The sequence below is a fragment of the Lupinus angustifolius genome, chromosome LG05, assembly GCF_001865875.1.
Source record: "Lupinus angustifolius cultivar Tanjil chromosome LG05, LupAngTanjil_v1.0, whole genome shotgun sequence".
Classification (NCBI taxonomy): Eukaryota; Viridiplantae; Streptophyta; class Magnoliopsida; order Fabales; family Fabaceae; genus Lupinus; species Lupinus angustifolius.
In genome coordinates this window covers 19,580,851-19,597,171 of record NC_032013.1, presented here as the reverse complement: position 1 = coordinate 19,597,171, position 16,321 = coordinate 19,580,851, and the positions used below count along the sequence as shown (strand labels likewise).

The 16,321-nt window shown below is 33.5% G+C and overlaps 2 protein-coding genes across 2 annotated transcripts; one reads left to right on the top strand and one right to left on the bottom strand.

The window, feature by feature from the left end:
* On the top strand, positions 1,176 to 4,421 carry LOC109347052. Its single transcript, XM_019586782.1, has 2 exons — positions 1,176 to 1,211; positions 2,582 to 4,421. Exon 2 carries the CDS (start codon positions 2,625 to 2,627, stop codon positions 4,068 to 4,070), a length of 1,446 nt encoding a protein of 481 aa, XP_019442327.1. The 5' UTR covers positions 1,176 to 1,211; positions 2,582 to 2,624; the 3' UTR covers positions 4,071 to 4,421.
* Positions 5,731 to 11,375, bottom strand: LOC109347998 (DEAD-box ATP-dependent RNA helicase 36). Its single transcript, XM_019588165.1, has 6 exons — positions 10,622 to 11,375; positions 9,109 to 9,431; positions 7,426 to 7,629; positions 7,260 to 7,341; positions 6,509 to 6,607; positions 5,731 to 6,367 (listed from the first exon to the last, which is right to left on the bottom strand). The coding sequence occupies exons 1-6, from the start codon at positions 11,234 to 11,236 to the stop codon at positions 6,125 to 6,127; spliced, it is 1,566 nt and encodes a 521-aa protein (XP_019443710.1). The 5' UTR covers positions 11,237 to 11,375; the 3' UTR covers positions 5,731 to 6,124.

Sequence of the window (16,321 nt, the reverse complement as noted above, 5' to 3'; positions counted from 1 at the left end):
TTGTCATGCGAAACTGTGAATGCACGGATATCTCACTACTTCAGATAAAAAAAGAGCTCTAGAAAATTAATCCCTTTAGTGTTAATCCCAAGATAAAATCTAATCTAGACCTACAATCCTAGGTTATTCTGATTGCATATATACTGGCAATCCGCATGTACATATTTATGAGAGAAAATTGTATGCACTGATAATGTAAAGAGGTTTACATGTTATTTTATCATTCACACTCAGGCTAATTATTATTGACTTATCACAAAATGTAATGTAAATAAATGTTGAATAATGTATTTACTATATATATAAATTTTTAGACCAACCATAGATAGATATTACAATTTATATTTATTATGAACCCAAAAAAATGTTATAATGCATTTATATGGGGCAGCAATAGCTGATTATGTTGAATTTCTGGTCACTCCGCACCTGCTCTTCCAATTGCTGAAAGTAAATAAGTATCTTTATTTCTGCAATTTAACATTTGAGCTAACAATTATAATGTTATTTGCCCAGTAAATTTTGTACCGCTTCTTTTACTTGCTCGATTATCAACCAAAATTCATAAATAAGCCTTGCATTTTTCAATGTAATTTTATGTGGGAGAGAATCCACTTAAATTAAAAAATTACTCTACATTTTAGTCATTCATTTTACAAAAATCTAATGTTTTAAGTACACAAACTAATTCAAATCACATGAATCATTATATTTTCATAAAATGCATCGTCTCTTATTATATTAGTTTTATGTAAGAACTTTAACTCACTACTAACTCATGATTAAGAGAAAATAATCTAAAAAATACTTATTTTAAACTCTCATAATCTTTATCCTAAAAGTTCATGTGAGTAGAGTTTTGTAAAGGAAGTCAGAGAGAAGAGAGAGAGAGGAAGAGAGAAAAAGAGAGAGAAATGAAATTTTATTAAAATGAAACTTGAAACATTACACATGAGAGGCTAACTAAAGTAGTATACACTCTAACAACTAACTAACAACTTATTGTTAAGTATCATTCTCTAATAAGTTTTGAAGTGGGATGAAAAGAAGAGAAGACTTTAAAACCATTTCATAACTATATTACTCTGAAGTCTTCGATTTCTTCTATAAAGCATGATTACATTTCAATTCTCAAACTGACATTATACTAGAAGTTCATTCAACCTTTCTCTACGGTATCTCTGCCATTCATTCAACCTCAATTTCCATTCGTAAATTTCTTCCTCTTTATTCTTTTTCAATTGTCATTCTTTGCTTTCTTCCACTTCTGCATAGTTCTTATTTCTTGCTTTACAAGGAAACTCTATTTTAACCAACTGTGTTATATTTATTCCCTTTTCTCTTTCTTATCTTTCATTTTTGTTGTGATTTCATGATTTTTAATGTCTTTTTTTTCTTTCTTTTTTCAAAAAAGAAAATGCAAGAATACCTTTTTGAACACATTTCTTGCTATTTATCTATTTGCATGTTATTGTTTAATTAGTTTCTTACATGTGATGATTGTGTTATTATTTATCTAGCATGTAGTTGTGTAATTATTTTGTTGCATGGAACTGTGTTAAAACTAAGAAGTGATATCTTGGGAGAGAGAAAATAGCAAAAATTCTTTGATTTCAACTTTGAACTATTTTTTTATAAAACTGTAAAGGGAATGAATGGAAAGTTTAGGCTGATTTATCTTTTTCTTTGCTTTGGTAGAGGTAAAGTTTATGAATTTATGCCATATTCAGAAATTTAGTATTTTGATTTCAGTTTAGTTTTGGTGACTGGACGTGGAAAAAAAATAAAATCATATGCATATTTTCCAACCCTGCATGCATGATATGATGATAACTTGTAATATCTTAACAGCTGTTGGAGTTGTGTGTTCATTTTTTTTCATCAACATCACAAATGTGCAACACTGACCTGAAAACACAAGAATGACTTTTTATCTCCTTATGGGCAATTTTGTTAAATACAATTGGAATTACGCCTTTACTACTACTATTACTATGATTATTTTGCTCTCTTAGGTGTGAGTTTGACATATTGATAAGGTGGTTATTTAGTGACTATGAAGTCACAAGTTTAAATTCTGGAAACAGTATCTCCGTGTGTGAGGTAGGACTATGTACAATTTAGGCTAAGTAGCCTTACCCACATGCTTTGTTGAAGACAACATTCAGTCTAGTATTGTGTAGTATGCTTTCTAAGGTTCCAGCTCCTTGTGTATAAATTGGAATGTGAAGGCAACAACTTTTTTTATTAATTGCATTTTTTTGTGCTGTAAGAATGTCATGTTTTCCATCCTTTCTATGGCCTATGATCTGTTGTTCTTCATTGAGGAATAGAAAAATGCAAGTACATAACTGCTATTGGATTATCACAGTTTCTTAATAAGTTCTGATGTAGTTAACACTGAATCCATAATAACATTGAATTCATAAACATTTGATTTGATTCTCTAGATGATTGTTATAGCTTTGCTACATAATCCATTATTTTTTTTACCCTTTGTAGAATCCAGTTTATTGAAGTTTGGGATATTATATGATATTTATGAGGGTTTCTTTCTTTCCTTTTTAACTAGAACTGCAAGGAGAGGATAGCTAGAAGATAAAATCTAGTAGCAGTAACTGATCATGGATAAACCAGAGGATCCTCAAGAGCAGGAGCAAGATGTGACGGATGTTGCAGCATATGGTAGCCAAATGGCGTATTCTTCTAACTACCAGATTGATGCAAACCAACATCAACAGCAGCAACTTCACGCAACAGAGTATGCTCAACAGCAGCAGCAACATCACGCGACAGGTGTTGCAGCAGATGGTAGCCAAATGGTGTATTCTTCTAACTACCATACTTGTGCAACCCCTCACTATCTTGCATACCAGCAAGCGCAACTTTTTCACCATCAACAGCAGCAACTTCACGCGGCAGGTCTTGCAGCAGATGGTAGCCAAATGGCGTATTCTTCTAACTACCATACTGGTGCATCCCCTCACCATCTTGCATACCAGGAACGAAAACTTCAGCACCATCAACCAAAACATCAGCACCATCAACAGCAGCAACTTCAAACGTTCTGGGCAAGCCAAATGCAAGAAATTGAGCAAACATATGACTTCAAGAACCCCAGTTTCCCACTAGCCCGGATCAAAAGAATAATGAGGGCTGATGAAGACGTCCGGATGATTTCAGCAACAGCTCTAATCTTATTTTCGAAAGCTTGTGAGATGTTCACCACGGACTTGACTTTGCGATCTTGGGCCCACACCCTAGAGAACAAGAGGAAAATGCTACAAAGGAATGATATAGCAGCTGCTATTGCTAGAAAGGATGCTTTTGATTTCTTGGCTGATATTTTTGAAAGAGATGAGTCGAAAGAGGAAGGCCATGGAATAACAAAGGATACTCTTGGCCATGGAATAACAAAGGATACTCTTCCAATATTGGGTTCTCCAGCTGATCCACGGTATTATCATGGACCACCACAGTATCCTGTAGGACCTATAGGGATGAACATGGGAAATCCAATTGTTGATCAAGCTACAGAGATGATCATGAGAAATCCAGTTGTTGATCAAGCTACAGGGATGATGACGGGAAATCCAGTTGTTGATCAAGCTACAAGGACGATCATGAGAAATCAAGTTGTTGATCAAGCTACAGGGATGAACATGGGAAATCCAGTTTTTGATGAGGCTACAGGGATGAACATGGAAAATCCAGTTTTCGATCAAGCTACAGGGATGAACATAGGAAATCCAGTTTTTGATGAGGCTACAGGGATGAACATGGGAAATCCAGTTTTCGATCAAGCTACAAGGATGAACATAGGAAATCCAGTTTTTGATGAGGCTACAGGGATGAACATGGTAAATCCAGTTTTCGATCAAGCTACAGGGATGAACATGGGAAATCCAATTTTCGATCAAGCTACAGGGATGATCATGGGAAATCCAATTGTTGATCAAACTACACTATATTCTACTCCGCAGCATGGACTTCCCATGCCTTTCATGCCATGGCTGGATGCACAACCTCCGCAACAGCAACTACAACATCAAGAAGAAACTGATCCTTGATCATTATTCACAATTCAATTAGGTTGGTAAGTAGGGTGCATCTTTTGATTATTACAAATCAACTGAATACCTTTTAGTTAGCTGTAGTTTAGTCTGATGCATTGAGAAATCCCAAAGCGTTTTAGGTTCTTGTATTGTATTCATTTGTGACTGTATGAGCTCTTGCGTTATGGGATTGGTTGTGATTACTTTTCAGATATTGCATGGTAGTTAAATTTGTTTGCAGCTGCTTATGAAGATTGAAATGAAAAAGTTTGAACTGTTATGTTGGCACAGGTTGAATTTAGTATCCAATTCCATCATGGTAGTTGAGTTCATGCTCCTCTGCATAAGTGTGCCTAGGAGTCTTGATTCTTGAAAAGAGGTGGTTGTTCCTAGGTTGAGAATTTCGTAACTAAAATTGGCACAAATAAAGGGGCACTAAGAGAACCAACGTAGTTTAGCTTATATCTTATATTGCATACAAGGTTTTAAGTCTAGATTAGTGATTGCTACAAACCAATATGTGAATATTTTAAGAGTCATCTAAACCACAATTGTCTGAAATGTCAAGATTTTGAAGTAACTTAAATAACTATGTTAACCATTACTAATTAATTGTGTTGTTAAATAATTTTTTAATGTAATTAATATTTAGTCTTGAAATAATAAAATAAAATTTAACAAATAACCTTTGGGTGAGACAGTTAGTTTTTATTTATTTTCCAACTAGATATCCTTTAATAATAAATAACATATTTATAAATAAATGTGCTATATTAATAAGTTGTTAAAAGCACAGGTCTTAGTTAAGTAAAATAGAAATTTTTTAATCGTTACGTTATTTGAATGTGAAATTTTACTAATATGAGATTGTCTCTACAATCTCCCAAATAAATATATCTCAACCTAAAATGTTTATTAGTTAGATAGACCAAGCATGTTTAATTAGGTTGGTCCAAGTTCGAGTTCTAGATAAATAACAACATAAGGAGGAGAGAGAATCAAATTATTTCACTCTCATAAATGAATTGTGAGAACTATTTTTACTCACGAGAAACAAAAAGAGAAGTAATCATGTGAAAGGAACGAAACAATAGATAGAGTCAGCCAAGATTCAACTTCTAAAAAATAGATATAACTCAACATAAATTGAATAGAAATGCATAGGAATGCTTAAACTTGGATGAGAAAATGGACGGGAACGAAGTTTTCAGGTAGTGGGGTTTGGAGATAGTAGACACAGTTAACCTCCATGTATAAAAGTTATTTCTAAGATTTGAACCTATGATCTCTTGATCATTAAAAAACAATTTACCATTGTGTCAAGGACTCATCCGAGAATTTGTTCTAAAATGAACATTAGAAGACTCAGATAAACAACTTACAAAATTGAGGCTAGTAAGATAATGAATTTATGGTTCATTCTCAAAAAAGATGACTTGAATGTACTAAACAGGGGAAATTAGTATATGTTTCTTGGCTATCAGCTCTGAAGTTTTCTGGAGCTAAGTCTGCTTAATCCATTTGCAGCGAAGCTAAATGATGGTTTATTGCCTCTTCAATGGCTAGGAATGTTCATACATGTTATTTCAGTCCTATTGTTTTGGTCCCTGTTTGGCATCCAATATCAAAGAACCCCAATTTTTTTTTAAACAAATATATATAATATGAAGACAAGAAAATCAGATGAAGTTACATTTAAGGTTAAGAAATGGTAAGATATTCCTCTGAGTCAAAACCCTAGGAACTTGTTTCCATTTGATTAATATGGAATATTCAACTCCTGATATCTAACCTCAGTATCTACCTAACAAAATTCCCATACCATTAAACACTTCTACTCAGAGAAATCAAAGTCTATCACCCTAGGAAGATGTGAATACAACAGCAAATTCTGTAACTTTCATTACTTACCAAAACACTTAGGCGTTTGCTCCTTTCTTTCCACTTCTTTAATGACACCTCACCTCTTCTTTCGGCTTTAACTTTTGCCTCTTCTAAAGCCATTTTCTTCAATAATCCTTGTGCTAGAGTATTTGTGCCTTTTAACTACTAGTTCCTCAAATATGCTATTACTCCCTCTTCTTACTCCTTTTCTTTAGTGATGCTTTATCTGATAATGCTTCCGGCTCCTCTTTTTTCTGCTTTCTTCCTTCATCTTTAAATTCTTTATTTCTCTTTCTCTTCTTACTTCCTTTCTTCAACAATCCTTTCTCTGATAGCATTCTCAATTTTTGTTTTTTCCGCTCTTTTGCTTTCTCCTCAAAGCCATCATCCAACATCTTCATTTGCGCTACATTCTTAGCACTGAAAACCTACAATTCATCAAATAAGCCAATTGGAAATTAATACCCAAAAAGAAAACTTTACACAGGCCCTAATTTAAGGCAGCAAATTTGGAAGGAAAAATACGAAATTGAATCACTAGACCAACAGTTACCCCATAAAAAGTGTACCTTTTTCATGAGAGATAGCACTTCATTTTCTTTGTATTCAAGCAGTTCAATTTTCCTTTCAATAAGAGCTTCTATCTCACGGATGAGATCAACATCGTTCTGCAAATGCCATATTTAAATTGTGACTTAATTAGAAAATGAATGAAATACAATACTAGACCCTAAAATGCTTTCAATATTATATGAAACACACTAGAAATAACCCTAGACACTGATACCCTTTGCAAACGGCAAAACTGCATGAAATATAATGGATGCCTTTAAGTTACAGACAGACCTTGGGGAGATTGCACCATAAAAGTAGCCATTTGACACAGACAGTGATAGCAAGGCATTTAAACATGCCAAGCCAAAAAAAATTTATCATTTTATATCAGTATTTGTATGTATTAGTGAACATTTGAAAGTTTATTGTTTATGTACTATTTTTGCAACCTTTACCTAAGATTTCTACATCAATCATTGCCCCTACAGTACACATCCACAGAAGAAAAGAAAGACAAGAAGGGGAAAAAACAGAAATCAATCTCCATAAATCCAATCTTCTTGACTCGTGACTTCCACTATCTATGGTGAAAAGACAAACAGTGTTCCAGATATGCAGTGGTGTAAACATGAAAGCCACTGAGTATAAGAATTACCAGAAAAATAATGAAAACATGTTTACAAAAAATTCATTCAAATTTAAGTAAAAAAAAGCTTGGCTCAAATATAGTTCTAATTTTATTTCAATTATGTGTCAACTGTGTACCTGGGTGACAAGGCTCAAGGCCAATCCTCCTCTACCTGCTCTTGCAGTACGACCAACACGATGAATATAATCTCGTGGAAACCTGCAGATGAATAGTTGAAATCCATTTCAACAAATGCTTCAAAATTTAACAAGAAAATAAAGACTATTGGTGAAGAAAAATAACCTTGGAACATCATAATTGATAACGAGGTCAACTGTAGGGATATCCAAACCACGGCTGGCAACATCAGTTGCTAGCAGTATAGAAACTTTTCCTGATTTAAATTGTTGTAGTGCCTGAAGCCTCTCAGACTGCGATCTGAACGAATATAAAGCTGCAGCTTCTTGATCAAGCACATCCAACATTAAACTTAAACGATGACAATCTCTACAATTTGAGAACAATAAATAACAATTACTATCAATGCTTGATACTGAGATATATCAAAAAACAAAGCAGAACAGCCAGCAGTCAATGAGTGTATATCGCGATAACTAGGCCCATACCTGGCAAATGATAATATCAGAAAAGGAATTCATTAAAATCACAAAAACTAAGAGCTTTAACACTCAGCTCGCAATTATTAATAAGTTTGGGAAAAAATACATATTCAAATGCACGTGGATGATGTATGGCTCATTGATTCTTGAAACAGAGGAGTATATCTTATTCTCCGGGGAAAGACAGCAAATGGTCAATAATTATCTCAAGTTGAAATAATTTGACTAATTATCAGTTTCAAACTTCAATGATAAAGTTAAAAATATATTTACCACACATAATAACAATAATCACTTTAGCATATTAATGTAGAAGGTAAACAGCTTTGACGGTCAATGAACCCCTGCTGAACAATAAATGAGGTGGTGTAGTTAACATACAACCATGGGCACAATTCTCCAAATTTTAGTCACCTTTCGTATCTTTTGGGATCACAACTCAAAACAGGTCACCCAACTAACATTTATAGTCTTATAGCCAAACAAAAATTTCTGTAATCATGATGTCTAGCATTAACCTCCATGTGATGTTACACACCAAAGGGCATTTCCATAAGTTCAACAATCTCTAAAGATTGTTAAGGTTAAAGTTAAACTGTATAGAACATTTGATCTTTAGAGATCCTACAAATGCATCATTTATAATATGCTCCAAGCATTTATAGTAGTACAAGCAATGAAGCAAGCAGAAAATCCTCTAAGATATACAGAAAATGGATCAGCCATCAACTAAAAAGAACTTCATTCCAAATGTCAATGTTAATTAATGGCCTCCTTTTTGGCTGAAAGGTATCCATTCTATATTTTACGCGAGAAACTGATATGCACTCAATTCCTAACAAGCAGAGGCACCCTTAAAAAATCCCAAGTCCTAACCATCTGTCAATTAACCCACCACACAAAACCATACCAACAGGCCACAAATACATTCAATTAGACTAAAGTGTCCACAACTTAAACAGCAAATAATTTTTTCTTCTGCATCAGAATCAACGATGGAGGAATTTTCTAGCCACGAGAGGGAGACAATTGAAATAACCAATACAATAAAATTTAATCATACCTACCAATATGAGAAGTTAAAACAATTATATACTAGCCTAAGTATTAATCAGATAAAAAAGTAATTAGAAGTCAGAGCTGTCTGATACTAGCTTTAGCTACTAGTTGTCCATAGATAAACCAGGGAATGCAAACTAGAGTATTAAACAAAAGTGGAGAGGGCTGTTAAATCTATTAGCTGGAAGTGGCAACTTATCTTAGAGCGCCAAAAGAAAATTAAGGACCTAGAAAAATTAATGACAAACCAAACATAGACAACAAAAATTGGTTACTAAAAATGCAAACATGTCATCTATAAAGATACCTGCATGTGGAGATAAATATAATGGCAGATCGAATGCCCATCTCCTCCATTTTAGACAAAATATGCATCAAATACACCTCCTTCACCTTTTTGGGGATAAATATAACCTGTTGCTTAAGTGTTTCAACTGTTTTCAAGCCTTCATAAGCTTCATAGATGTAAAGCTTATCTTGGTAACGCTCACACAACTTTTGCAGATTACTTGTCGTTGTTGCAGAAAAGAACAGATTTTGCCGATTTTCTGGTAAGCACCGAAAGATAAATTTCAATTCCTCCTGAAAACTAACATCCAGGACTCGATCTGCTTCATCCAAGACAAGGAACTGCAGAAGCACAAGATAAAATTAAATCATTGAATTATTAAGACAAAGCATGCATGATGTTCAAGCATAGACCATGCAGTTTTGCTTACGGATGTATGCCTACTTGAGTTGATAGCTTTGTTGCATATTTGAGCCATTTAGGGTTGTCATTTTCTTTTTATCATTTTAATTTGGAGGACTTCTTACATAGAGGACCCTTGGCACAACCATTTTCTTTGTTCGCCATATGACCAGAAGGTCACAAGTTTGATTAATGGAATTAATCTCTTGGAAATGAGAGGTAAGGCTACTTACTATAGACACACACAGCGGAACCCTGACTCTTCCATGAACCTGTGCATAGTGGGAGCTTCATAGCACTCAGCTGTCCTTGAAATAATTAGATCACTTGTTGGATTTATAGCCACTTTGGGTTTCCGTGCCATTTTCTTTTCATTATTTTATACAGGAGGATTCCATGTTCTTTAGACCCTATGCACTTTCTCTCTTTTCTTTCAACTAATCCATTCTATGTACATTAAAAATGTTTACTTGTACAGCAAGAAAGTTGTGTTTCTTTTTACTAGCAAAAGGGGTAATCCTCAAAATGCCTGTAATTAACAGCAACCTATTGGCTAATGTACCCCAAAGAAACTGCAATCCAATTCCTTCAAAACTTGAAAAAGAAGTATCACAAACCCTTAGATTTTTTATACTTCACTAACGCTTGCTAATAACCTTTCAACTGTCGTACTTGAAAAAGAAAAGGTGAAGCTGACAATTTAGAGCCGTTGTGAAACTCTTAAGCTTCAAATAATACAGCATGTCATAAAACTACCATAAAATAATTTCAGAAGCCCAGTGATGAAATAGAAAATCATATAGATAACTGCCCTCCTACACTTTGTCTCATAACCCTTTGACTTTGTCTCAAGCCTTTCATCATTGCTCCAGTCAATCTTCTTTTTAATTACTACCTAAGTACCTAAAAGACAAAACCTTAAGGAATCAAGGTGCAAGGTTTCTAAATGGTTATTATCCATCTAACCCAAGTTTTCCTAATTCCCTTCACACACACTTCTAGTACAAGCTCGCCACCTTATTCATAAATCATAATTATTTCCAATTAAAAATCCACTACATTTGCACATCATAACAATATAACTACAACATGAACAACAAAAACTCAAAACCAACAACATCATCATTACCTTAGTCCTGGAGAAAATTGGAGGAATATCAGGATTCTGCTCAAGCAAAACCTTGATCCTCCCCGGTGTGGCGATAACGACGTGGGGCCGGGCCACCAAGTCCTTAGTCTGCTTGAGCATGTCCATTCCACCAACTACAACAGATATCCGGAGGTGCAGGCAGGAGCCAAGGGCCCTGAACTGCTCTGCCAGCTGGAATGCAAGCTCCCGCGTCGGCGTCACCACGAGAGCAAAGACGCCGAACGGGTGCTCTGATAAGCGGTGGAGGATTGGCAGGGCGAATGCAGCAGTCTTGCCGCTACCGGTTTCATCGATGCCGAGGACATGGCGGCCTTCTAGAACCTTCGGGATGCATCGAGACTGTACGGAACGGGGATTTCGCATCCCGAGCTCCTTGCAGGTTTTCACTGCCCACTCGGAGAGTCCGAGGTCGGCGAATGTGGCGGATTCGGTGGCGGCGGGAAGGGCGTCCGTGTCGTCGGGTTCGTCGGGGTGGTCGGGGTTTGAGTTAGGGTTTTTGGCGGTGGCGGAGATGGTGGTGGTGGTGACTGGTGTGGGAATTTTGGAGGGTTTGAAGAGTGGAAAGCTTTGATCGAAGAGGAGATTTGGTTCCATATTAGAGAGACGGTGGTTATGATGGAGGTGTTTTCGGAAAACGGTGGAAGAATGAAAAGTGCGGCGGCGCTACGGCAAAGAAGGTTGGAGGGGATGAGTGATGGGTGAAGGGTTCTGCAGTGTGGACAAGAGGAACAAAAAGGGTTTAAGTGGTTTTCAAGTTTTTTATTTTAATCAGAATTGAATTTGTTTTTATTTTATTTACTTTTCTAATATTATTAAATTTTAAATTGATGGGTGAAGGGTTCTAATTTTTTTATATTTTAGTCTTTAAATATCAAGTGCGTGTCCAAATATTATTTATAAAGATTAAAGTGACCAAAAACATATCAAAAATAGAGTTAAATAATCCATAATCATAAAAACTTATTACTATTCAGTTAAAGTAGAAAATTGTGAATTGATCTAGTGATACATTATAACAATTATATTGGTCATGTAACCATATTAGTTAAAATAAATCAAACTAACTCATATTTATTTAAATCATACTGATTATATAAGTTAATTTTCATTCTAAATTACAAAATTTATATTAAAGTGATTTAATTATTACCAAAATGTTATTAAGGAGAATCAAACATACACTTATTATATTTATTTATAGTTTCTAAAATATGGTACGGTACCAATTTACACATTTTATTTTAAGTAATGTTTTAAATAAAATTATTTATTACATTCTATTTTAAGTAATGGTTTAGATAAAAATATATATATATAATTTGACCAGTATACATTTTAGTTAGCTGAACCACTATATCACTATATATTAACAACGCGTTGGTCTGGTAACGCCTCACTGGATCCTCAAGGTCGAGAGTTCATTGTCCAAAAAGGTGATAAAATATTTTTGGTAGTACAAAAAAACTTATATCATCATATCAATACTTTAATCAATTTGATGATCAATCAGATATTAGTAACACTAATTTTTACTCACATTTTGAGTTTTTTTTATACTTCGTCAACTTATATAAGCAAATTTTCACTCTAAATTTATCATGTACATAATAAGTGCCTATTGAAGAAACTACATGGCCTATGCTACCTCATCAAATCAAAATCTTAATTCTTTAGTATATGGTCGTAAATGAACTTGTATCTAGTTGTTCAAGCTTAAATAGTGATCTTATCAACTTAAATTAGATTATATCTATTAAAAAGTTTATACCAAAAACTTGTGATTTATTTATAATTAAAACAAGATCTACAACAAAAAGATCAAATGTTTGATTCCTATGAGTGACTTTCGTTGAGAAAGCAGTCATGCGTCCCGAAGGAATTAGTTCATTACCTGCTTTAGTGCTACAAAAAAAATAATTAAAAATAGATCTTTAAAGTTCCTTATTCATATTACATGCTTTTATTATTTTCTCTCAAACTATACTCAGCTATTACATATCAGGTTTACTCTTTCTTTCCTTTTCCCTTTGATCACATTGCACAAGAATTGGTACAACCAGCAATTGTAAATGACATATTCATACTCAAAGTATATGAATATTTATATTGTGGCAATTGTAACCTCCCAATGCATGCTGGATATGCACAAACATGTTCACTGCGAAATGAAATAATATATTTCAAACCAGCAACAAATGTGGTAGAAGGCTTAAAAACTTTGCATAAAGTAAATTAATTTTGCCTCTATAATGAGCAAAGATGTATTTATATTGCATATACTGATCTCAACTTATTAAATGTTCTTGACTATTTACTCCTTCAAAATACATAATTTAAACTATCTATCATTATTGAGAGTTAGAATCTTCTTTAGTGATGGAGAGAGAAATACCTACAAAACCAAAGAAAAATTAAAATGTAATGACACTTGTATCATTTTATTTATAATGAGATTACATTTCTACCCTTAAAACTATAAGCAGAAAAAAAAACAGAACTTTTGTCTCCGGTACTGGATAGCATCAAGATCCCATTCTTTATAAGATATCACCATCTTATAACCAAAAAAATCAACAACTTGCAGATAGAACAATGTAAAAATTGCAGCTAATGTAACCAAATACCTCAAACTTTTAAACAAAAATCACCAATAGCATTGTTTTTCTCCACTGAGTTCACTCTCAAATGGTAACTAATATCGCTTTGCTTGCACTTACCAGCTATATATGATGATTGAATACTCACCAAAAAATGATGGCATAAACAAAGACAAAGAAAGGAATAACACTTAAACACACAGCACCCCAAATTGGAGGTTCTGGTTGAATATAGAGAGAGAATAAAAGAAGTGATAAGAGCAAATGCAACATAAGTAACACTAGAGCCAATGTCCTATTATTTCTGAGGCACATTCCTTCACAAAAGTAGAAGAAAAAACAACAATGAAGGTAAAGATGATATAGAACAAGTTGCTGAAGTTGCTTCTATGATTTTTCTTTGGTCTGCATTTAATGTTGTTGTTGCAATGCCTTGCCATATTTGGATACCTTCTCTTCATTTCTTTTCATAACAAGATTCCTCTAAAACAAGTAATGTGCACTTTTACTTACTACCTATGCCTTATGTTTTGCTCTACTCTTGTCATGTCATTATTTTGTAACTAATTTCCATTAAGAGTATGATTTTTTATCATCCTCATGGGAATTTTGACTTCTCTTCAACAAGTAATAACTTTTTATTAGTGATATTAATAATGTACTGTCTTCCAAACCGATCAGAGTAGTAATATGGTGATATAGTGGTTTAATCAATGATTTGTTAACTAAAATGCATACAAGTTAACTAAAATTAATAAAGAAGATGATTAATACTTTTATTTATACTATTTATTGGGGAAAATGTGTAAGACCATGTTTTAGAGCTATAATCGAAGGTAATAATTGTGCGGTTGATCTTCTACAACAATATTTTGGTAAAAATTTCATAAAAAATTAATTTTAAATGAAAATGATCATTATGATCGTTAGAGTTTAAATGAAAATGGGAATATATGACCAGTTTTGACCAATATGTTTAAATGAATGACACTTATTATATCGTACCTGTTTCGGAATAGATACACTGATTGAATCAGCCAATATGATCCATTTTTCAAAAAAAATGTTTTTTATTTATAGTTTGTACATCAATTTCATGTGCCACTTGGTTGCTATGGATTGAAAAGAGTCGTGAATATATTATTTTATGTTATGTACTTTATGCTATTTTTATTATAGGCGCTATCACCTAATTACTACAAGAAGAAAATAGACACGGCAAATAGTTAAATCCAAACTAATTTTATAGGGTATGTCTCACTATGAATAAAAATAATAATTATAGAAACATCCCCAAGTCATACGTTTCTATAGAGTATAATGTAATAAAAGAAAAGAAAAGAAAGGATATTGGGGTTTAATAGGTACTAGTGACTCAGCACACTTATACTTTGGTAAAATAGATTAAGAAAATATAGCATTATTCTTCTAAATAATAATGTTATTCCTCCCATTAAAGTTTTATAATGTCGTCAATTTTTGGTGCCATAATAGTTATTTTGTTATATTATCATCAAAATGACGTTATTTTAGTCTTCCTTACCATCAAAATTGCCATTTGGGATCTTATCCAATTTCATCTTTATTTCCAAGTCTTCTTCTTATCATTGCTATTGTTGGCTAATGGTGTTGCTGCTAGTATTGAGTGTTGCTATTGCTAGTTGTTGTTGCTCTAGGTGTTGTCGCTGTAAACTTTATTTGGAAATCATGTGTAAATGAATCTTAACAAATCATAGTTTTCATATTATAAGAATAGTTACAGATTACTAACCTTTACCCATGACGATTCGATCTCCATTTAATTGTTGTTTGGTGTTCTTGGTTTATAGAGTAACTCTTCTATCTCCTTCCTGTTCTTACTATGCTCTTCCTTAAGTGATGGCTGATAGAACAATCTTTATGGGCAGAGATAGGGACAATATTTCTGGTCTTTTTTCTTGTTAGTATAATACTTCCATCAAGCAATATAGGCTCTTTCCCAAGAGTCTTAACATTTCATTGATAACTCTTCATCCAATAGTTATATCCTTCAAACAATAAAATAATACATTCATTCATGTCACAAGAGGCATATTTCTTACATTCTCCCACTTGTCTCTTGTGACAATACAATTCATGATTTTATAAACCTCAAACATAATGCGCATATTCAGAATATGTTTTCCATATTCATTACATTACAAGTCATGATTAAGAATAATAACTAATAAGAGTCATGGCGGTTGTACATCACTTATTCGATATAGTCCCTTCCATGTACTACTATATTAGTTTTATTCTTAACATGACACATTAATGAGAATCATATAATAATGTCATTTGGAAAGAAAATTTTATTTTCAAGATTATTATTCTCAAATGTGTACATAAGTGTGAAAATAAAATATTAATCAGAAACTTAAATATTAACGAGCTCGAAATGTCAAAATATTGAGACTTTATTAATAGCATAATGTTCAACATTCATTCGCAAACATAATACCCATATTTGTTACATGACCAGTAAATATTTTGGGCGGTAACCCTTTCGTCAAAGGGTCTGCAATCATAAGGTTAGTGCTAATATGCTCAATTGACACTCTAAGTTTCTGAACTTCTTCTTTAACGGCAAAGTATTTCACCTCCATATGTTTAGCACCTTTGGAATACTTGTCGTTTTTAGAAAAGAAGACTGCTGCAGAATTATCACAATAAATTTTCAGCGGCTTGGCAATACTGTCGACAATTCCAAGTCCTGAAATAAAGTTCTATAGCCGTTTAGCATGAACTGTGGCCTCAAAGCATGCCACAAATTTAGCTTCCATAGTGGATGCAACAATGACAGTTTGCTTTGCACTCTTCCATGAGATAGCTCCTCTAGCTAATTAATACACATAACCGAAAGTAGACTTTCTTGAGTCTATGCATCCGGCAAAGTCTGAATCTGAATATCCAAACACCTCAAGGTGATTTGATCTCCTATAAGTAAGCATGTGATTATTTGTACCTTGTAAGTATCTCATAACTTTCTTTACAGCTTTCCAATGTTCTATACCAGGATTACTCTAGTATCTTCCTAACATTCCAACTGCAAAACTAATAT